This window comes from Oncorhynchus gorbuscha, linkage group LG08 (genome assembly GCF_021184085.1).
Source record: "Oncorhynchus gorbuscha isolate QuinsamMale2020 ecotype Even-year linkage group LG08, OgorEven_v1.0, whole genome shotgun sequence".
Lineage (NCBI taxonomy): Eukaryota > Metazoa > Chordata > Actinopteri > Salmoniformes > Salmonidae > Oncorhynchus > Oncorhynchus gorbuscha.
In genome coordinates this window covers 46,122,934-46,147,165 of record NC_060180.1, presented here as the reverse complement: position 1 = coordinate 46,147,165, position 24,232 = coordinate 46,122,934, and the positions used below count along the sequence as shown (strand labels likewise).

At 43.0% G+C, this 24,232-nt stretch overlaps 2 protein-coding genes across 2 annotated transcripts; one reads left to right on the top strand and one right to left on the bottom strand.

Moving 5' to 3' along the window:
- Positions 1 to 625: 625 nt before the first annotated feature.
- Positions 626 to 8,643, top strand: thoc1 (THO complex 1). The gene is made up of 21 exons (XM_046359664.1): positions 626 to 752; positions 982 to 1,055; positions 1,173 to 1,233; positions 4,229 to 4,298; positions 4,444 to 4,562; positions 4,688 to 4,736; positions 4,825 to 4,920; positions 5,031 to 5,113; positions 5,252 to 5,331; positions 5,495 to 5,603; positions 5,804 to 5,938; positions 6,147 to 6,247; positions 6,383 to 6,449; positions 6,541 to 6,591; positions 6,778 to 6,848; positions 6,985 to 7,080; positions 7,280 to 7,345; positions 7,511 to 7,594; positions 7,719 to 7,866; positions 7,985 to 8,069; positions 8,197 to 8,643. The coding sequence occupies exons 1-21, from the start codon at positions 702 to 704 to the stop codon at positions 8,472 to 8,474; spliced, it is 1,974 nt and encodes a 657-aa protein (XP_046215620.1). The 5' UTR covers positions 626 to 701; the 3' UTR covers positions 8,475 to 8,643.
- Positions 8,628 to 23,649, bottom strand: LOC124041730 (ubiquitin carboxyl-terminal hydrolase 14-like). Its single transcript, XM_046359665.1, has 16 exons — positions 23,442 to 23,649; positions 22,285 to 22,430; positions 22,144 to 22,176; positions 14,889 to 14,993; positions 14,472 to 14,575; positions 14,038 to 14,096; positions 13,696 to 13,826; positions 13,417 to 13,497; positions 13,272 to 13,336; positions 12,983 to 13,097; positions 12,765 to 12,830; positions 12,554 to 12,646; positions 12,299 to 12,427; positions 12,034 to 12,097; positions 11,765 to 11,872; positions 8,628 to 9,665 (listed from the first exon to the last, which is right to left on the bottom strand). The coding sequence occupies exons 1-16, from the start codon at positions 23,455 to 23,457 to the stop codon at positions 9,520 to 9,522; spliced, it is 1,461 nt and encodes a 486-aa protein (XP_046215621.1). The 5' UTR covers positions 23,458 to 23,649; the 3' UTR covers positions 8,628 to 9,519.
- Positions 23,650 to 24,232: the final 583 nt, after the last annotated feature.

Here is a 24,232-nt window from a genome sequence, read left to right as displayed (position 1 = left end):
TCTTCTTCACACAATGGCAGGGGAAATACAGGGGACTAAAAGCTTTCAAAAGACTTGAGATTATTTTAAATGTCAGGAAATGTGCGGTCTGAGAACTGGGAGATGGGGACAATGTTCCTAGGGTTTAATCATTTGACGTCATCCTGTCATAGACTACAGCCCGACTGAGGGCAGAACATGCGGAACATGCAGTCATTCAGACAATGAGACTGCACTCACGGAGAGCACGCGCATGTAATTGTTGTTCAATTTTAGAGGTGTATTAGTGCCATCATCTGGCCTCATGTAAAACTACACATCCATCAATAAGTAGGCTATTAATTACAATTAACATCCAGGGAATACACGATAAATCATCCATGTTGAACTGGTTATAAAAACAACGTTTTTGCACAATATCTAAAGGCCAGCAATGTATTGGATTTTGCCATGCCTATGCCTCGTTTTTAACAGTGAGTTGACGGTGGTTTTCAATTTATACCTGTGTTTATGATGATCTTCCTAGTAAACTTTGACAAGCAAATGTCACAAAATCTAAATACCGGCAGAGCAGAAGACTCAAGAAGAAAATTGTATTTCTGTTACATAACTGTAACATTACTTTTTGAACCATGCGTTTCAATGTTGCCATCCTGAATGCACCCCATTTGAACCGGATCTAAAACTTCCGTCGGGGTCACGCTTATTGTGAGGAAATAGCTATGTCTCCTCCGATCTTATTCAACTTCAACGATGCAAAAGATACATTTACTGTAAGAACCTGTCTTCAATATGGTGTATTTCAGAATCTCTTCTATGCTTAAATGAAGTTGTTTATCACATCTTTTTTTAGAAACGCTTACAATAACTTTGCAAGCCGAGCATGATATACATACATTAGCCACGCGTTAGCTAGCTAGCTAGATAACGTTGGCAGATTATGTGTAGTCTCAAGAAAACTAAACTAGTATTCTTTGTTGATTTGTTATATATCTCACCTAGGCCGCAACCAGAAGTGCGTTGGACAACAAAACCAGCAAACCCTTGATAAACGCATTCAACCAGATCACTGGAAAGTACGTTAAGTAAATACAAACGTTAGCTATCTAACGGACTATATTAATTAAATGATCTCTAGGCTATGCCTCTTCTGCCCACCTCACGACCGTGCCTGCCTACTTGTCTCTCCACAGTGAGACAGAGAAGAAGACCACCCTTGACCAAGCTCTAAGGCAGGTCCTGGAGGGGCAGATTGTAAGTTGAAAGTGTATTTTATCTATGGTATATTGAATTTATTTGGGTCAACGGACATATACAGCAAAATGCACAATGAGGATATCACTTGAAAGTATTAATTAAAATGTTTTCTTCCAAAGTGGTCCTCGATGGTGAAATCAATAACACATAATTATTTAAAAGACGAGACAAAATTACATACATTTATATAGACATCCAAAAAAGTGGCACTATTCACTGCACTTCTCCCTAACCTTGAAAATAAACCATATTAATTTCACATTAAAACAATCTATTAATTGCCCATCATACCTGTCCTTCAAATAAATACACCTGCCGGCAGTGGAGTGATTTACTTACTTACTTACTTAAACAACCTTGTTCAAATGAAAAATGTTGCTTTTTACTATTGATCTCCAAGGGAATGCTATTCCATAGACAAATGCCTGTATGGAAAAACGTGCTCCTCGCGGTACTGTTTACTATTGGGATTTTACAAGATATAACACTAGATCTGGTATTGTAACTGCAGCAAATCTGTATAAAATAAAACAATGAATTGACAAAGGGAGTAAAAATGATTTGGTCAAAATAGACCATATCAATGTGGTTTTTCATATAACCTGGGGCGCGATCATTTTAAGATGTCAAACATATGCTTAAGTTTAAGTTTGTCAACACACCCATCTTCCAGAACTCCTGTACCCCCATGTGGGTCCTAGGGGGGACATTCAGCATATACCTGATATCATTATTTTGCATGACCTGCATTCTCTTTTTCAGCTTTTTTGATAGCCCACTAGACCAAGCAGAGAAGGCATAAACAAAATGACACGGAATAAACAAGCAGTTTCTTAACGTTAATGTTAAAGTATCTAGTGTTACGATATAAACATTTTTAAATAGGTTTTCTATTTTAGAAAGAATTTTAGCAGCAATCAGGTCTCCAGAAAGGGATTGATCTAGGAACACCAAGATGCACTTGTTTTAGATTCAATCTCCTTGCCTGCACAGTTTACCGTTACCCTGTCAGCCCTAGGAAATCTACGTTTATCCCAAATGTAGTGACAGTTCGTTGTCAGACAAACCATCTCTAACAAAATGCAATTCCTTACTCAGGGTCTCCTCTATGTAAACTAAACTCAACAAAAAAGATACGTCCTCTCACTGTCAACTGCGTTTATTTTCAGCAAACTTAACATGTGTAAATATTTGTATGAACATAAGATTCAACAACTGAGACACAAACTGAACAAGTTCCACAGTCGTGTGACTAACAGAAATGGAATAATATATCCCTTAACAAAGGGGGGTCCAAATAAAAAGTAACAGTCAGTATCTGGTGTGGCCACCAGCTGCATTAAGTACTGCAGTGCATCTCCTTCTCATGGACTGCGCCAGATTTGCCAGTTCTTGCTGTGAGATGTTACCCCAATCTTCCACCAAGGCACCTGCAAGTTCCTGGACATTTTTGGGGCGAATGGCCCTAGCCCTCACCCTCCAATCCAACAGGTCCCAGATGTACTCAATGGGATTGAGATCTGGGCTCTTCGCTGGCCATGGCAGAACACTGACATTTCAGTCTTGCAGGAAATCATGCACAGAACGAGCAGTATGGCTGGTGGCATTGTCATGCTGGAGGGTCATGTCAGGATGAGCCTGCAGGAAGGGTACCACATGAGGGAGGAGGATGTCTTCCCTATAACGCACAGTGTTGAGATTGCCTGCGATGACAAGCTCAGTCCGATGATGCTGTGACACACTGCCCCAGACCATGACAGACCCTCCACCTCCAAATCGATCCCGCTCCAGAGTACAGGCCTCGGTGTAACGCTCATTCCTTCAACGATAAACGCGAATCCGACCATCACCCCTGATGACACACAACCGCGACTCGTCAGTGAAGATAACTTTTTGCCAGTCCTGTCTGGGCCAGCGACGGTCGGTTTGTGCCCATAGGTGACGTTGTTGCCGGTGATATCTGCTGAGGACCTGCCTTTCAACATGCCTGCAAGCCCTCAGTCCAGCACCTCTCAGCCTATTGCGGACAGTCTGAGCACTGATGGAGGAGAATCAGGAGAATATCATGGTCCACAGTGTCAACAGCTTTCTGCAAGTCTAACATGACCCTACCTGTATAGTTCCCCTTCTCACTTTCCTGCTTAATGTGGTCAAAAAGGTGGATAATGCAAGTATGAGTGGAATGAGCTGTTCTAAAGCCAGATTGTAGTTCATAAAGAAGTTTTTGCTCAAGAAGGTATGCCTCAAGTTGATTAAAAACAAATCTCTCAACAACTTTGGATAAGGTGCTGAGGATAGACACCGGCCTGTAGTTTCCTACATTTGTTCTACTGCTCTTCTTGTGGAGTGGAACCACCCGGGCTGTTTTGAGATCCTTGGGAAATGTACCACTACTAATAGAAAGGTTCACAATATGTGTTATCATTTTAGCTGTGATACAAGCACTATCCTTTATGAATCTCGCAGGAAGGTGATCCAGCCCAGTTGATTTGTTTGTGCTCATTAAGCATTGTTGATTGGAAACTTTGTCCTCTGTTACCATGCAAAGCTCAAACAAACCATTTGTGATACCTTTGCTATGGTAAAAGTTGTTCATGAAAGGCTGGCCATAGTGTCCAGATCAGGTGGGTGACTTCTTAACTATGGTGGTGGGGAAAGAAAAACAAATGTGGTAAAATAATTTGCAACCTTTGCCTGGTCATAACATAAAACATATCCAGGCCAATACTGCAGGATTTTACTTTATGGGGAGTTTTTGAGCCAATGTCCTATTAAAAAAGTTTCCGAGGCTGATGTAAGTTGTCATTAACGGTGCCTATATAATGTTGGGATTTTGCCTTATCCATTTTGTATCTTGCTTGGTTTCTACAGTTAATATAGGTATACTGCTAGTACGTGGTCATGTTTATGCTCAATATGCTTTACGAATAATTAGTGAGAGCTATAGCTGGAGTCGAGTAACATTCTCCCTTTCTCTCCTTTTCCTCTACAGGTGGAAAAGAAAGCACTTGTCGATGACTTCCTGTCTCTCATCTATCTCAGCATTGATGGAGTCACTGAAGGTAAGCAGCAGGCTCAGTGAGGCTGAGCGTCACTTCATAGAATCGTTACATCTACCTCTGTTGTACCTCCTTGGTATTTAATTGATATACATGTCGGACAGCAAATGATGTAGTAGTTGTGTAGTAAAGTCCCTTGTCCTTGCAGGTATCTGCTCCGCCACTACTCCTTTCCTACTTTTGGGAGATATTCTGGACTGTCTACCTCTTGACCAGTGTGATAAGATCTTCTCCTTTGTTGAAGAGAATGTCTCCACCTGGAAGTCTGTGAGTAGCTTAGTCTGCGTTTCTCTGCGCCGTTTTTAAAAGTACCTTCAATGTAACTCCAGAAGATCTTTCCTTTGGGTATTCAGGAAGTAACGCCAATAATGACTTTCTCTTCTTACTTCCAGAACTCCTTCTACACTGCTGGGAAGAACTACCTGTTAAGGATGTGTAATGGTGAGGATAAAGTCACAGTTAGTTTGTTTGTTGTTGTTCCCTTGATATGTGCAGATATTCCATCATGAAACACCTTCTGAACCTGCAGATCTTTTGAGGAGGTTGTCCAAGTCTCAGAACACAGTCTTCTGTGGGCGGATCCAGCTGTTCCTGGCTCGTCTCTTCCCCCTGTCAGAGAAATCAGGTGAGAGGATTACATGGATCTCAAATCACTACAGGAACGAAGCTAATTTGCGTTTAATCGTGGATGTGGACACCCTTGTGTTCTTTTATGTGTTCCTATGTGTGTTTCAGGTCTGAACTTGCAGAGCCAGTTTAATCTCGACAACATCACAGTGTTCAACAAAAACGAGCAGGAAAGCACTCTCGGTCAAAGGGTAAGGCCTCGTTCTAAGGATTACAGATACTGTATAGCGTGTGAGCTGTTGAATGATATTATAGATATTGTATGTGTGCTGTTGAATGTGTTAACGATGAATTCACCCTCAACACTAACTCTGTGTTGTATTCTACAGCCCACAGAGGAAAAAGAGGATGGGATGGAGGTGGAGGAGGGGGAGATGGGAGATGAGGAACCTGGTGCACCTGCACCTTGGTTAGCAACATGAGTCCTTGTTCTATCTATCACAATGCTTGGAATCATCATGAACATAGCTATTACACAGAGCCCTATGCCGGCAACTTTTGTTGAACATCTTTTTTTTTTGCAGCTTGCTTAAACAGGTTTCCACCTATGACATTGCTCCCTTTGTTCGTAGTTCCATCCCCATCGACTACAACCTATACAGGAAGTTCTGGACCCTGCAGGACTACTTTAGAAACCCTGTTCAGTGTTACGAAAAGTTCTCCTGGATTACTTTCCTCAAGGTGACTCTTCTGCCATCTAACATTTCCTTCTAAAAAAAATTGTAGGCCATTTAAAAACGTTTTTTATCTGACTAAAAGTATCACACTTTGCTTTAAAATGTTTCTTGTTCAAATCACACACACTGACCATATTTGTTCCTTTCGAGAAGACCATGAAAATATGTTTGAGTTCATGGAAGTGTTCTGTATGTTGTCTGTAGTATTCAGATGAGACGTTGGCGGTGTTTAAGAGCTTCAAGCTGGACGACATGCAGGCTTCAAAGAGGAAGCTGGAGGAGCTGAGGACAGCGGGAGGAGACCACGTCTACTTCGCCAAGTTCCTCACCAGCGAGAAGGTTGCATATCTCACCCTCCTAATCATAAAATAATAGAATAGATCTATGCATGGGTGTTTGAGATTGACTACATTGCAGTGAGGGTGCAGAGTCACTTGGTCGACAAAATCACAGTGCGTCCCAAATAAGTCATCATTATGTGCAACTCTGTGCCTCGACTTGTTTAAACGGATCCCCTCATACGCTGAGTCTCTTTTTGACCATCTAGCTAATGGACCTGCAGCTCAGTGACAGTAACTTCCGACGACACATCCTCCTGCAGTACCTTGTCCTGTTCCAGTACCTCAAGGGACAGGTCAAGTTCAAAAGGTGAGATGGCCCAAAAAGATGACCCCCCCCCGTGCCAGTCCGTCATACCCTATGGCAGTTTGTCTGGCAGAAGAAGAAGAAATCCATAATACGCTTTGACTGCTGGTTTGCCTAACTATTTGTCTGTTGCCACAGCTCCAGTTGTGTCCTGAATGATGACCAGTGTTTGTGGATGGAGGAGACCACCAAACTGGTGTACCAGGTCTGTGTGTTTGTTTTCTCTTTCTCTCTAGTCCAGAGATGGCACATTGTTGGGCATGTTGTACTATCCTGTCTAACTTGTTTCCATGTAGCTTCTCAAAGAGATCCCACCTGATGGAGACAAGTTTGCCACCATGGTCGAGGTAAGCCTAGTCTGAATATTCTGGTGTTCCGGACATCTTTGTAATTCCTGCTCGTTCAAACGTTTTCTGAGTAACATCACAACACGTGGCCAACTGTTTGACAAGCCAAGGTGAGACCGGTAAAGGGTTATTGATGACGATGAGTCCTCTCTATAAGTCTATAAGTCCTCTCTTATATTTTGACAGCATGTCTTAAACACAGAGGACAACTGGAACTCGTGGAAAAATGAGGGATGTCCGAGCTTTGTGAAGGACCGGTATGGAATCCTATGTTATAAAAAATATTAATTGTCAAGACAAAGTACAAATTGAAAACTCATATCATACATTCAAATGAGGAATATATACAGCGTTAACCTCATGAACGATACAAATGTACCCCCCCCCCCCCAGACCAGTAGATGACAAACCCAAGAGACCCACGAGGAAAAGACAAGCTCCAGAAGATTTCCTGGGTAAAGGCCCTGACAGGAAGGTCTTCATGGGGAAGTAAGTAGCAATTCTAACCTGTCCTCTGTATGGCAGTGGTAACTGGGACAGCCTAGTCATGTGTTCTCCAAAACCATCATTGGTTTAGGACGGTTTATATGCCCAGTAGGATTATTGACAATGTCCAGCCCTCACATTTGGGAGTCTTAATGAAAAGTCTTAACGAGTGGCTTCTCTTGCACTTGGCTTTTTCTTGCAGTGATGAACTTACGAGACTTTGGAATCTGAACCACGACAATATGGCGGCTTGTCAGTCCGAGAGCAGGTGAATGATCATGCGCCACTGTGCAAGCTGGTCAAATTTACAAAGATCACATACCTACATAGGTTTTTGTGTATAACTTGCTTGTTGTTCACCCGGTTCAAAAAACATTTTTTTTTTCAGTCAACGGTTTGTTGACCCTACATAATGTAAATGTCTTTACGACAGGGAGTTTATGCCTTCTCTGGAAGATTTCTTTGAAGAGGCCATTGAACAGGCAGACCCAGCCAACATGGTGGAAAATGAATACAAGTATGCAAATGATTTGGAACTGATGATTGCCCAAAGACATAACCAATGGTGTAAAGATCCTGCCATGAGAAAAGTGTTCTGATGCGATATTCTTCAACTAACCTCCACCCTCCATGTCACGTAGGGTGGTTCATAACTCTAACTATGGATGGCGAGCCCTGCGTCTGCTGTCCAGGAGGAGTCCTCACTTCTTCCAGCCTACCAACCAGCAGTTCAAGAGCCTGGCCGACTACCTAGAGAGCATGGTCATCAAACTAGCCAAGGAGCTGCCGGTGAGAAGTCTTGTCTGGAACCACGGCTACTCAAACATTTCATGACGACTTAGGTGGTCATCTTGGAGTCCATGTCTCCACCTCACTCTTGATTGATCCCTTTGCCCCGTCATCACAGAAGGACCTTCCGTCTGAGGAGATAAAGACCGGGGAGGAAGACGATGAAGACAACAGTGACACCCTACTCAAGGAGAGCAACGACAGTGTGTTCTAACTTCATAAGACTGAAGTCTATATCATCTAGATATGAGTTAGTTGTAAAATATTGTTTATCTTTTAGATTTTACAAAATCATCACCTGATTAATTCCTTCATTTTGTGTGCCCCCAGGTCCGAGCATGCAGAACAAGCTGGTGTCCAACCAGCAGATGGATGAGATAGCAGCCAAGCTGGGTGCCCAGTGGAAGAACCTGGCTGGCCAGCTGGAGATAAAGGCCGCAGAGATCCGGGAGATTGAGACAGACAGCGAGGATGTGGACATGCAGGCCAAGCTGCTGCTGGTGGCCTGGCAGGACCGCGAGGGGACACAGGCCACCGTTGAGAGCCTGGTTACAGCCCTCAATGCTGCTGGCTTCCCCAAGATCGCAGACATCCTCAATGAGACATAGATCATTCCCCCCCCCATCGATTTCTCCTTTAATGTACCTCTCCCTGACTTGTCAAGGCTTTCCTTATGTTGGTCTGTAGTTATGCTTAAGGGACATGAACTGTAATTTTGTCCTCTAGAATCTTCAATAAATCTTTTTTCTAAATAAATGCTCTACTTCGACCCCTCAAGACATGGTATACTTTATTGTAATGTCTTCTAGCCATACAGGAAGGGCATTTAGATTCATAACACAAATGGGGCACCTCAACCCCCGCCCAATGTATTTTAACTAGCACTTGACACCCCCATAACTATGGATGCAAGGACTGACCATGATCATTTAAGCATGTTCACAATGGAGTAAAATTATCATTTGGGTTCTGATGTTAAAGTTGAGCTCATGGCATATCAATAAAAGTTTTTAAAATGTAGCAATCACATTTCCCCCTTTAAATGAATCAAAAAAGTTTGGCATAACGGTTTACTTTGACCATTTATGAAAAGCAATGTCAACTTGGAGACCGTCAGTCTTACATGGTAGTTGGCAGGATAAATGACTGCATGTACAATGAAGCGTTGCAGAGATGTTGAACTGCTCGTATGATGCAAGGGGGTGTTCCTCCAATACATTTTATTTGAAGGGAAGGTTCAGGGTCTCAAGACACCTTAAAACAATGTTGCTTGGCCAAAGACTTTTCTGTACAAGTGGATTAGTTATGACATAAGCACCTTGTTCAAGGCTTTAAAAAAAATATATACAATGTTTAAAACTTAATGAAACTGCAGAACTAAATCTAGCAAAACCTCTCAAGGATCCAGTCCAGAGATGGCCTGGCTCTTATAATAAACCATTTAAACCCTTGCTTCGATAGATAAACTACCTCATGTTGATGCTGGATGGGTTTACAAGCATGTGTCAAGTAAACATTTTTTTTTTTTAAATAAGGTAATCAATTTTTGTAAGACACCCAGAATTTATTGCACATCCACACAGAGTAGACAGTGCTTGGAAATGGCATGTGTGTGTAGGTTGGCTAGATTTTATTTGTGTTAATTAAGGTTGGTTACTGTTGCTCTTCAAGTATTTCCAGTCGTCTTGGTCCGTATAGTAGAACGTAGGCTATATGCCAGTCTCCTCCACCGGACAGCCTCAGTATATCTTCTGGAGATACCACGCTTACTTTGTCGTCGTCAAACTTCACCCACTCATCTATGATGGGAAAAACACGAGTTATATTATTCACCTGAACCTCGATAAAAATGTATGTTAATTAATACAGTCGTTTGTTTCACTCATGTAGTCTGCATGCACAAGGTAAACAGCAATATCGGGCTGACTTCCACGACAAATAAGAGCGTGAAACGCGAGGCTAAACTTTTGATGTTTCGGTCCCGCAGCTACCACGCTGCAGCAGAAAGTGTACATATGCATATACTCGAGTGCATCATGTTGTGTCGCGCTCATCTGCAATATCGGCCGTTCGTCCGGCTGCTATGTGGTCATATCGCGATCCCCAAAATCAATGTGTTCAGACCTCAAGTGGTCTACACGTGTCTGGGTCCATATCCCACACCCTCTGGTTGTGTTGAACTGACTGAGGTGAACTATTCCTTTATATAGGGATAGTTCACCCAAATTACATGTTGGTTTACTTAACCTGTAAGCAGTCTATAGACTAGGTATAACACAGAAATCCATGCTTTGATTTAGTATCCCTGGCACTTTCTACATGCTAACGTTTTAGCCTTTGCCGTATGAATCCCATTCAAGTCATGAGACCGATATATTAGCATTTTTCACTGCATCATGCCCAAATCATCCAAAGGTATCTCAAATAGATTAAGCTCAACAAAGTCACATACAGTACATGACCTAAAGTATGTGGGTACCTGCTCATCAAACATCTCATTCTAAAATCATGGGCATTAACATGGAGTTGGTCCCCCCTTTGCTGCTATAACAGCCTCCACTCTTCTGAGAAGGCTTTCCACAAGATGTTGGAACACTGCTGCAGGGACTTGATTCCATTTAGCCACAAAAGCATGAGTGAAGTCAGGCACTGATGTGGGGTTAATTTAGGCCTGGCTCTCAGTTGGTTTTCCAATTCATCCCAAAGGTGTTCGATGGGGTTGAGGGCAGGGCTCTGTGCAGGCTAGTCAAGTTCATCCACACCAATCTTGGCAAACCATTTCTGTATGGACCTCACTTTGTGCTTGGGGCATTGTTATGCTGAAACAGGAAAGGTCCTTCCCCAAACTGTTGCCACAAAGTTGGAAGCACATAATCGTCTAGAATGTCACTGTATGCTGTAGGATTAAAATATCCCTTCACTGGAACTAAGGGGCCTTTTTGTATTTATTAAGGATCCTGGGTTCCAGCAACATTAAAGCAGTTATATACAATAAAAATATGACATTACATTTGATAACACTTCTCACAAAACATTAAGTGTGCCCCCTCAGGCCACGACTATACTTCTGTGTGTGTCCCTTCACAGTCCCCGCTGTTCCGTAAGGTGTATTTGTATCGGTTTAAAAACAAATATGATTCTACTACTGCCAGTTACCTGATGTGGAATAGAGTTCCATGTAGCCATGGCTCTATGTAGCACTATTTACCACTTGAGGAAGTGGGAACTCAAAACGCAAAGGCATTAACTACCATTGTTGCTGAGTCGGTGGTGGACAGCAGTAAGGCGAGCGCAATCTGGTAGGTAGCTAGGACTGTGATAGATTGAACTGCATTGCCCCCTATCGGTCATATGCAGGATCATCTCGGAATTGTGAGTTAGTCATTTTATGATTTCATTTATGATCGTTTAAACAATTTTTAACACACACGCGCGACGCGCACACACACGCGACGCGCACACACGCGCGACGTGCACACACACGCGACGTGCACACACACGCGACGTGCATATGGATTGCTCTAAGATCTTGAAAGTGGCCTAGAGTATTATTTCATGTTCAAATCTTTTTTGTTGCCATGGAGGCAACAATTAAGCAGCGGCACAATAACGGTAACACTGTAGTCATCTACGTCGCATTTTTTAAGACCTGTGACATCTTATCCATAGACTGCTTACAGGGTAAGGAAACCAACATACCATTTTGTAATTTGGATGAACTATCCCTTTAAGGAACAGACTGACATCTATGAATCATGTCGATTGCACTGACTGACTGGCCTCTTACACAGCTGCTCATTGTCTGGCTGTATGCTTTGATGAAGGTCTACTGTGACTGAAAACGTTTCACATTAAACGACTTGTGTGCAGAGACTTTTGTTAATGCTATCGCGGTCACCTTCTTTCCTCTTGACCCAGGCGACGTAGTGTCCGGAGGAGCTCGATCTGCCCTGGTGTGTCAGCACTCCCTGCAGGTCGTAGTAGCCACTGTTGTTAGAGCCCAGGTCTGCAGGCAATAGACAGGCACACGCTTAGAAACATATTCCTTAAGTTACCGTGTGTAACAACCTATCCCTTACACGTGTGTGTGTGTGTGTGTGTAAATGACTGACTGATGCCTTGTTTGTAGGGGCAGGCCACAAATCCATATGATGTAAAGTAACCAACCGTCGGCGAATGAAAAGGGCTCGTATTTCACTTCTTTCGGCTCGTCTCCCACTTTCCTCTCCACCTGTTTGATGCACAAAGGGAACAATGTAAGCTAATCGGACTACACTAATGTTCGTTCACACTGAATTACTTTGTTTGGTCAGGGAACAACACTGAGCAATGTATTTCTTGGAGGTTTAGGTCTACTTCGTAGAGTATACATTTGCAGTTCAAAGCTGATTCGCGACGGACAAAGTAGACAAGCGATTCAATTCATTTCTACCTTCTGCGACTGTTTCTCCAGCTTCTTGTCCTCAATCTCCTTGAACTTTGACCTAACGGCCACCATCTTCTCCTGCAGCCCCGAGGTACACAGCTCATACACGTCCAGCATCAGTGGGAACTTTACATCCTGGAACATTAAGTCAATGGGGGGGAAGAAAAGTATCAAGACAATATTCTTCCTTCCACTTGCAACAGTATTCTGATGATAATCCCATCGATTAGGAGGACATTCCTATAACATCAGAATACATACCTTAAGGACTTTTGCATTGACAGACTCCTTCTCTTTGTAGAAAAATCTAACCATCTGAATGGTTAGGTAGGCAGGGAGGCGGCTGACTTTAGACTAGATGAAGAAAGGGAGACCAAGTGAACCAACCAACTAAAAAAGTACATAACAATAAAACAAATGCCACACCCTCTCAGTGGTTTATAAAAACCTTAGGGGCCCATGCCAAACTTACAGATTTTATGTACAGGGCATTTCTTTGCAAAGACGGAGACAGCTTGGTGATTTCTTCCTGCAGTCTCTGAAGAGAAAGAAACAAGAGACACGTGATGGGGATTAGATCACTGTTGCCATGGTGACCGACCACATTGGAGACCTCACAGTGTACGTGCGGGCTGTGCATGAGTCTGTGTTCCTGTGCATGTGATTGTGAGTTGCAGTGGTACTACTCACCAGCCTGAGGCCAGTGGCCAGGTACTTGACCTCCTGGTTGATGAAACAGCTGAGTTGGAGCTGGCTCTCTTTACCTTTGGCTGGCTCCTCGTCCTCAGACTCTGTACATTTCATACTGTGGAGAGGGGTTAAGGAAGGAACTGAGAGAGAGACAGGAGACTTATTCTTGGGAGGAGAAAGCAAAGGTTTGTTGAAATAATATAACATTTTGGAAGCCATTCTCCATTCCCTAATAGGTCATGCACTCATCTGAACTTCAATGTATCAGGTGTTCAGACTGCCAGGATACGTGGTTTCGAACTCCACTCCAAAATACTGGTCAATAAAGTTCTTCTTGGCAGCTCCACTCTCAGTCTGGAGGTGGAGGAGAAAGTTAGGACAACACTCACATCTGTAACTAGCTTGATAGCTTACATACTTCCATTTACACATACTTCCATGGGAGAATCTGTGTCTTGTGGCTCCAACTTCTGCTGAAGGACCCTCATCATCTGCAACCAGCACTCGTTGGCATCCTAGAGGGGCAGAAATTGACAAATAAAGCTCATTTCTACTCTTCAGACCACTTTTAGTATCAACGAAAAACGACTAAAAACGTAGCAATCAATGTGGTTCATTGGAGTATAGGATGTGCAGTACCAAGCAGTGATCGCAAAGCGGCATCTTCTGATGGTGAGTGAGTGACTGGTGCCAGTCAGAGGCCATGGTCTCACCTGCTGGAGGTACTGTCCCTGATCTCCCTTCTCAGCGAACTGGGGGAAGGCAATGTGCAGAAACTGCAGCAGGATGACGGGGTGTATGCTGGAGGAGGTCTTGTCCATGATCTTGTAGAGGTCACGGAGGGCTGGTGGGAATACAATGGTAATTTAGCAGTTCTAACATGGCCATTTAACAGGCGCCTCTTTTATACAAAGCAGTTCATAGTATATGGCCCACAACGCTGGTGTAGCCTGCACCATGCCCTGGCTCACCGAGTCCTACTATTACCATCTACACTAGCAGATAACAAAAAAGGCAGAAAATAAACATACAGAGACTAAAGGGAAATGACAAACCTGCTGTGATGTACTGGGATGGTACACCGGCCCCAGAGGACCGCAGAGCACCTGTATACCTGTAGAGGGAGACAGAGGGATAATAAGTAAGAGCAAAGCCAGCCAAACAGGGACAGGCAGATACTTCCATAACAGGAATCAACATAATGCATAGGCTATTACTGTTGACCAAATAATGGTTTTAGAACAACCCGAAAATCTGCAGGAACGTTGAGTAACAAAATCACTGACCATCGGTAAGAAGGCAATGTGGTTGTCTGTAATTTTCAGTTTATCGTCCCAACTCTAACGAAGCCTGCGTGATCTAATTCTCAGTTGTATCATTGCATAGATATCAAATGAATAAGAAATCTATTTTATCATCAACGCTATAGATCCAACAAACGATGATTGCATCTTCACAGATTGGCTTTAATGCAATATCAAGGGCCCACCTTCCGAGGGCTCCTTTGAGCTCTGGCACGGAGCGAAGACACTGCACTGTGGCGTTCATATAGCAGCTGTTGCCCAGGTTGGTCAGTCCACAAGGCATCGCCATCTACACATCGGATCAGACAACAAGCAAAATTGGGTTAGTTTCTCTATGACTGCCTGCACTGGCAAACCCAGGCAGCATCGATTCCATTAAAACAAACACATCCAACGACTAAGTCATACATTGTAAAGTCTCAATTTCCATCAGGGCTAGTAGAAATGACAGACATCTGTGGCCGTTCATAGCACTACTGTGGAAGGCATTAGCCTGAACATATCATACAGTTCCAGACGGACTAGACACTGGCCCCGAGAGCCAGCTTGAAAACAGTACTCGACATAGCTATTAAAGAGCCAGCTAGTGAACATGAACTCACAGCTGAGGCCAGCTGGTCTTCAGTCATGTCCTCGACAAACATGGGCCTGACTGCAGGCTCCTCGGGCAGGGCCTCGGCTGAGCCCATCATCAACAGAGTCATCCCCTGGGGAGGAGAGGGGAGGGGAGGGGAGAAAAAGTGTCACATTGCATTCCATCGGATAACTGGAGATGGTAATCGCCAGCAGCATTAGGTTAGATAACATGCATCATAAATCCATCCCACTAAAATGACAATGAAATCAGCCAATATATCATAGCCTACTTTGCACAATCTGATGTCGATAGTAGGGCCGGGGCGACACCTGTACCGCGATACTCGCTAATCTCGTGGCAAGGAAACAAAACGCAAAGCGGATTTGACTTCTTTAGGACAATAGCCATAATGTTGGAAACAAACAGCTGTCATCCAGTGTCACATATTTTTTCAAGCAATAACACACAATATTTTAAATACAGCAGGTTTTTAAATGACCAAAGAGTTATGACTGCTTCGTGTTTCCATGATTGCCATTGAAAAAAAGTGATATTGGTATCATCATAGCAATTACAGATAACAAATCTGAAAAAAATATAATAATTTTTCTTGAATCAGTCAATGTGCCCTTGAGCAAGGCACACTGCCCTATCCCATTTGGACAAGAGGAATACCTATGTAAGAATGCTGTTCAATGACTACAGCTCAGCCTTAAACACCATCGTACCCTCGAACCTCATCATTAAGCTCAGGGCCCTGCGTCTGAACCTCGCCCTGTACAACTGGGTCCTGGACGGGCCGCCCCCCAGGAGGTGAAGATGGGCAATAACCCCTCCACTACACTGATCCTCAACACAGGGGTCCCACAAGGGTGGGTGCACAGCCCCCTCCTGTGTTCCCAACAAAATGAAGGAGCAGATAGTGGACTTCAGGAGACAGCGGAAGGAGCACGCCCCGAACCAGATCGACGAGGCCACAGTGAGAAGGTGAAAAGCTTCAAGTTCCTTGGCATACACATCCCTGACAATCTGAAAATGGTCCACACAGACAGTATGGTGAAGGCAGTGCAACAGCACCTTTTCAACCTCAGCAGGGTGAAAAATGTGACTTGGCCCCTAATACCCACAAACTTTTACAGATTTAACATTGAGAGCATCCTGTCAGGCTGTATCACCATCCGCAACCGCAGGGCTCTCCAGAGGGTGGTGCGGTCTGCACAACTGGCCAAGAAGATCAACAAGGACTTCCACCACCCCGCTACCATTCAGAAGTCGAGGTCAGTACAGGTGCATCAAAGCTGTGACCGACAGGCTGAAAAACAGATTCTACCGCAAGGCCATCAGACTGTTAAATAGTCACCACTAGCCAGCCTCCGCCCAGTACTCTGCCTTGACCTTTAGTCAACCCTGCACCCTAGAGGCTGCTGACCTCTGTACATAAACATGGAACACTTTTGTCACTTTAATGTTTACATACAGTTTTAACGAATTCATATATGCATATACTATATTCTAGTCAAGGCCTATCCTATTTAACTATTGCTGTACATACACTATTCTATCCTACATATTTTTCAGATATACCACATATTCTATCCATATTGTCTATACATCCCATCAAAGTTGTGACGTGTCCATTTTGGTGTCCGAAACATAACTTCGGTGTTGTAAAAATACTTTTATAAACACTGCACTATAAGATGTAACCTTCCCCTATATATCAGCTTATAAGAGTACTCATTACGAATAATAGGAACTTTGGGAGCAAAAGAGCTAATAACCTCCTCTGTATGGGCATCTGTATGGATCAGATATTCCCAAACTGGGGTACTCGTACGCAATGCAAAATAAAAGTATTCACATTAAAAACGTTTTTTTTTTCAAATTAAACTCTTCACATTTTCAAACAGTACATTTATATTTTCCAACGGGGCTACACATTTGGGTGAGGTTTTTTTCCTTGCCTGAGTAGCCTGTAAGATGGCTAAATAAAGAGCAAAAGTATTATTATTATTGGTGCCCTGGTCCTATAAGAGCTCTTTGTCACTTCCCACGAGCAGGTTTGTGACAAAAACCTCACTCATGTTTAAAAAATGTATCATATAGTGTGTGTGTGTGTGTGGTAGGCCGACAATGATGGCAAAAAACAACATTTGAAAGTGCACTAACCCTGGTATGCAACTGGAGGTTGAATGTTTGAAGGGGTACGGGACTATATATATATATATATATATATATATATATATACTACGCCGCAGCCCGTCTAGTGTTCAACCTTCCCAAGTTCTCTCACGTCACCCCGCTCCTCCGCTCTCTCCACTGGCTTCCAGTTGAAGCTCGCATCCGCTACAAGACCATGGTGCTTGCCTACGGAGCTGTGAGGGGAACGGCACCTCAGTACCTCCAGGCTCTGATCAGGCCCTACACCCAAATAAGGGCACTGCGTTCATCCACCTCTGGCCTGCTCGCCTCCCTACCACTGAGGAAGTACAGTTCCCGCTCAGCTCAGTCAAAACTGTTCGCTGCTCTGGCTCCCCAATGGTGGAACAAACTCCCTCATGACGCCAGGACAGCGGAGTCAATCACCACCTTCCGGAGACACCTGAAACCCCACCTCTTTAAGGAATACCTAGGATAGGATAAAGTAATCCTTCTCACCCCCTCCCCCCTTAAAATATTTAGATGCACTATTGTAAAGTGGTTGTTCCACTGGATGTCATAAGGTGAATGCACCAATTTGTAAGTCGCTCTGGATAAGAGCGTCTGCTAAATGACATAAGTGTAAATGACATAAATGACTATAAAACGTTTGGGAAACACTTGTATAGAAAAATAATGATGAGGATCCTAAACTTCATTACATTTTTATGCTTGAAGACTTAGGTCCCTACTTTGGGATTTCATTCAATATAACAGACATCCATGAGCCATTTCAGACCATAATGCTTTGCGATGGTCACGACCGTATAGTGCATCAGAAAGAAGAGCCAGAAGGACCCCCACACAGCGCAGAAAGGTCAGTAAGTCTCCCCCTAAAAAATGATAATTTCACATTTTCGGTCACTGGTGCACTATGATACAAAATCCTGTGGCATACGGTAAAATACCTCCAAAAAACATGTAGAATGTTGTTTTATTTTAAAATGGCATATTTGATGTGAAAGATACCATTAAGAAACTGTAGATCAAGGTAATTGTATATTTCCATATGTGGCCAAGCAATTTCCTGTAGAATAAGTGAACTGTTTGTCATACAGAGTAACGATTATGTCATTCTGTATAACTGTTATACCACGTCATTCGTTACTCCGCCTGACGTAGTTTTTCTATTCTTAAGCTTTAGGGAATGTAGTGTATATTTGTATGTTTCATTAGTAACATGTATCTTCATGTGTTAAGATAGACAATATATGTATTATATATATGTATTACATTGTGAAAGACAAAAGTAATGACAACATGGTAATTTTATTTTTGTGAAGTGACTTATTCAAGTCATAAGCGCTTAATTATCATAATATTTTATTCATGCTCTATCACCACTACAGTTTTGATGATGTCGAGGAAATATCTGTCCTTATAGATGCCTCTATCCAACAAAGAGACGACTGCAAGTTCAGGGCCCGGAAGAACACAGATCCACAAGTTAGGATAGAGTGGCTTCTGAGCAGGAAAGCAAGGTGATGCAGTTAACTGACTGGGAAAAAATTTGGCAGATGCATGCTGTGATGAACCTCACTACATGGATGGTGAAAATCTTGAGCACCCTGAACAACAAGCCCTTACAGTTAGGTAAATACAACATGGCAGTAATATGAAAGAGAATACCAGCAATGAAGAAGACATTCACAACCTTTGTGGAAACAACAAAAGTCAGGAACATGGCAGGATCTGAACAAAAGCTTGAATCAAAAACACGACATGCTCGCCAAGCACCATTTCATCTGGCTTCATCAAGTTGAGTGCCCAAATCTTAAGGAAATCATCGGTGACAATGAAGTAGTTGTTCACATGGACTTCTCAGAAAACAATGCATGTAAATTGCAAACAGAGGTTCAGGCTTTCCATTTTGGTAGGAGCAGAAAGCAGGCCAACATACAGTTGTAGTTGGGAGTTTACATACACTATAGTTTTGGCAAGTCGGTTAGGTCATCTACTTTGTGCATGGCACAAGTCATTTTTCCAACAATTGTTTACAGACAGATTATTTCACTTATAATAAACTGTATCACAATTACAGTTGGTCAGAATTTTACATTCACTAAGTTGACTGTGCCTTTAAAACAGCATGGAAAATTCCAGAAAATGATGTCATGGCTTTAGAAGCTTCTGATTGACTCAAATGATGTCAATTAGCCTATTGGAGGTGTATTGGTGGATGTATTTCAAGGCCTACCTTCAAACTCAGTGCCTCTTTGCTTGACATCATGGTAAAATAAAAATAAAACCAGCCAAGACTTCAGAAAAATAAATTGTAGACCTCCACAAGTCTGGTTCATCCTTGTGAACAATTTCCAAACGCCTGAAAGTACCACGTTCATCTGAACAAACAATAGTACACAAGTATAAACACCATGGGACCACGCAGCTGTCATTACCGCCCAGGAAGGAGACGTGTTCTGTCTCCTAGAGATGAACGAACTTTGGTGCAAAAAGTGCAAATCAATCCCAGAACAGCAAAGGACCTTGTGAAGATGCTGGAGGAAACAGGTACAACATGATCTATATCGACAATAAAAACGAGTCCTATAAACGACATAACCTGAAAGGTCGCTCAGCAAGGAAGAAGCCACTGCTCCAAAACCGCCAAAGATCATCCTCTGGTCGGATGAAACAAAACGATTGGCCATAACGACCATCATTGTGTTTGGAGGAAAAAGGGGGACACTTGCAAGCCGTAGAACACCATGATGTATGATGACCAACCTTTCATTGGACAAGTCCTTGATCCAGTGGGGAATGAAATTGAGGTGAGCTGCAGGAGACAAACGTTGGGAAGAACTCAGACATGTGGCCAGAAGCGATGTGATCTTTTACTAGTTATCTGACGTGAAAGCAGTCACCTCAGAGCCAGAGCCATCCACCAATCGAAGTTCAAAACTACGCAGCCCTGACTGGAAACAATTCAAAGAGGTGATAACTCAAAGGCTCCACCTAAAACAGGGAGAGTTCACCAGACTGGGTATTTTGCATCTTGACTTAAAGTGATGGTTACAAGGCCATATAAAAGTCAAATGTGAAGAGAAAATATAAAGTTATTTTTAAAAATAGTTATGCATTTAAGTTTTAAACCAACATTCCAAATGATAAACATGGAGTGTCATTATTTCATATCATCCTCAGTCTTGTCAGTAGGATAAAATGTCAACCAGGATTTTATTCATTCGATTTTCAATTCAAGTTCAAAACGCGATTTTCTTCAAGTGCAGTCGCAAAAGCCATCAAGCGCTATGATGAAACTGGCTCTCATGAGGACTGCCACAGGAAAGGAAGACCCAGAGTTACCTCTGCTGCAGAGGATAAGTACATTAGAGTTCACTGCACCTCAGAATGTAGCCCAAATAAATGCTTCATAGTTCAAGGAATAGAAACATCTCAACATCAACTGTTCAGAGGACACTGCATGAACCAGGACTTCATGTTTGAATTGCTGCAAAGAAACCTCCACTAAAGGACACCAATAATAAGAAGAGACTTGCTTGGGCAAGGAAACACGAGAAATGGACACTAGACCGGTGGAAAACTTATTTTGGTCTGATGAGTCCAAATTTGAGACTTTTGCTTCCAACCGTGAGACGCAGAGTAGGTGAATGGATGATTTCTGCATGTGTGGTTCCCACCGTGAAGCATGGAGGAGGAGGTGTGATGGAGTGCTTTGCTGGTGACTGATTTATTTAGAATTCAAAACACACTTAACCAACATGGCTACCACAGCATTCTGCATCAGATGACCTGGCCTCCACAATCACCTGACCTTAACCCAATTGAGATGGGTTAGGATGAGTTGGACAGCAGAGTGAAGGAAAAGCAGCTAACAAGTGCTCAGCATATGTGGGAACTCCTTCAACACGGTTGGAACAGCATTCTAGGTGAAGCTGGTTGAGAGAATGCCAAGAGTGTGAAAAGCTGTCATCAAGGCAAAGGGTGGCTACTTTGAAGAATCTAAAATATTTTTGGATTTGTTTAACAATTTTTGGTTAATACATGATTCTATGTGTTATTTAATCTACAATGTAGAAAATAGTAATAAAAAAAAAACTTGAATGAGTGTGTCCAAACTTTGACTGGTACTGTATATTTCAACAACTAATGAAAGTAGAAAGAACTTAACTAGCATTTAACCCCCCCCGCGCATTTTGAAATCCTTATTTGTTATTGACCCATCTGATATGGCTTGCCCTAATATTTCCTCATTCCAGTCTATTACTGTGTAGATGTGTGTATTGTTTGATATAATTGCACTGTTGGAGCTAGGAACACAAACATTTCTCTACACCTGCTAAATGTGTATGGACCAATAACATTTCATTTGCTCCATACTGTAACGACCCTGGGTTTATAAGCGCAGAAATCGATCATGCCGCACGAGCATGCTTTTGCGGCACAGTCGATAGTGCGCCGGACCTCGGGCTAGAAGGTCGAGGGTTCGAGACCTGCTCCCTGCTGTTTCATTACATTGGCATCAGAAGTGGGATCGGAGTTTGCATCCACGACAGTGCATGTGCTTAGCCGGAGAGCACGTTCCTGTAAGACGTAGAGTCACAAGCTAGCGCGAGGACGCGCTCTTTGAAAGGAGGGAGTAGTGTAAGGACCCTGGGTTTATGAGCGCAGATATAGACCCTGCCGCACGAGCACGCTTTTGCCACGCACGAGCACGCTTTTGCCACGCACGAGCACGCTTTTGCCACGCACGAGCACGCTTTTGCCACGCACGAGCACGCTTTTGCCACGCACGAGCACGCTTTTGCCACGCACGAGCACGCTTTTGCCACGCACGAGCACGCTTTTGCCACGCACGAGCACGCTTTTGCCACGCACGAGCACGCTTTTGCCACGCACGAGCACGCTTTTGCCACGCACGAGCACGCTTTTGCCGCACAGTCGATAACGTGCCGGACCTCGGGCTAGAAGGTCGAGGGTTCGAGACCTGCTCCCTGCTGTTTCATTACATTATTATTATACTATTATGGCTAACCCTGTAAAACAACACATTTTACTGCAGCTATCCAGTGTGTGTGACATCTTTTTATTATTTCATAACAAACTCAGACTATACTTACATTCTTCAATTTGATGTTTTCCCAGTCATCATCCTAAAAATATATACACAAATTATTAAGTATTATTGGAAATAATTAATGTATTGATTACCTGTGGTCCAAATTCATTGATTGTAAACTAAAACGTGACAGCAACTTTACCTTGAGTGTGCCTCCCTTGACCATAACCTTCTGTCTCTCTGGTTGTACCCCTGACAAGGCAAAGAGCTGAGCCTTGAAGACCATTGGAGGTTCTTCTGTGTTCAGCTCTATTGCATCAAACTTCTCCTTACCCCATTTCACATTCACTGAGGAAATAAAAGAGAAACAAAAACACAGATATATGTGAAAACCAAGCCGGCATCTGGGAGTGTAGGGCATCTCTGATGCATCATGTATTGTCAAGTCATGAATGATACAGCACAATCATATGTTATAGTGATAACCTTTGATGCAGAGAATGGCTTGAAATAGGAGTCGAATGTTTTTCTTTATGTTAGTCTTGATCACCTGCTAAATAGACATGTCCACCCTCACCTTATATGCTAACGTTAGCTATCTAGATTTTAGGGATAATGAAGGCTGGCAAGCTTCCTTGATGTGATGTAACCTTTTTCAGTTACACTGTTTTAACATTAAGTACCTCCATAATGTTAACGTTAGTCGAACATAAGCAAGTGAACCACTGCGGCTAACGTTACTGTGCTGACAAAGCGTTAGCATACTAGCTAACCTGTAGCTAGCTAAACTCGCTTACTAAGTACCATAACGGTCTTGCTAATTAGTTACCTGGCTAGCAAAAGAATCACACAAAAATCCATACATTTAGCTGTAACCAATTGGCTAACGTTTGACTAGGTACTTGTTTAGCTACATCTGGTCCCCCCCAAAAAACGTGCAAACGTTGCAGCAGAGTTTTCATAGCTAGATATGAACTGTCACAGAGTCTATCTGGCTGGTTTAGCAGTTAGTAGGCTAGCGTAGTAAGCTAAATATTGACGTGAGTGCGGGAAGTTAGTGATGCTGATGGAATTTGTTAGCATAACATATAGATACCGTAGGGTAAATTAGTTATTTTGTTTGGTAGTTATGCCCACAAAACCAACACGGATCTGGTTTAGCTAGTTAGCTTGTAAATAGTTGGTTAGTTTTTAATTGAGTATTTTCTTAAAATCGGAGAACACTCCCGAATCGTTTATTTTTGTCGGCCTATGATGCTAAATTGCTAGCGTTCCAATAATGATCACTAAAACACGTGTATAAATAGTTCCGGGAAAAGTATTATCAAGGGAAGTGGTCACGTTATAGGGTTAACATACCTGAAAACATGGGCATATTTTAGGCAGTTTTGTTGGTTAATGTCCAATTCCAGTCGCCGGGACGCGAATTCGCTGTCCGGTGCAGGTGGCTACGTTAGGTTTCGGACGAGCTAGTCAGCTAGCTACACCGACACAGAACTTCATTTAAGCAGCTCGCACAATGACGCTGCAACTGCATGCCAGTGTGCACGCTGAAACATTATCGATGCGTTCTGCCTGCAGCTATCCAGCCTGGTTCAAATAGTATTTTTGTAATCTCATCAAATACCCACATCAGACACAGCCGATTTAATTGTAAAAAATATATATATATTTTTAAAAACGCGCACAAAATAATTTAACCAGTTTCCGTCTCCAAGGTTGACTCTCCTGATGAATCATGATCGCTAGAAAAATGACAATCCCTAGCCTAAATCTACCCATTTGTTAAATTCCAAGCCTGGGAAACTCGTCCCCCCCCCCTCCCCCCCATCCCTTGGACATCCATTGAGTCCACTGGTCTCAATCACACAGAACTACCCTCCAGCAACAAGTGAGGTCCAGCCACACGACAACCTGCCCACTTGACCCAATCCCGTTACATTCTCCATCTCTGGAGACTCTCCCATTCCTCAATTCCCTCATCCCTGACTGCATCCCCTCTGACTTCAAGAAAGCCACAGCCTCTCCCCTCAAAAAACAAACATCTGACCCATCCAATGTCAAAAACTACAGACCGGTATCTCGCTCAGAACAAACCTCTTGACCCTAACCAGTCAAGCTTCAAGACGGGTCAATCAACTGAGACTGCT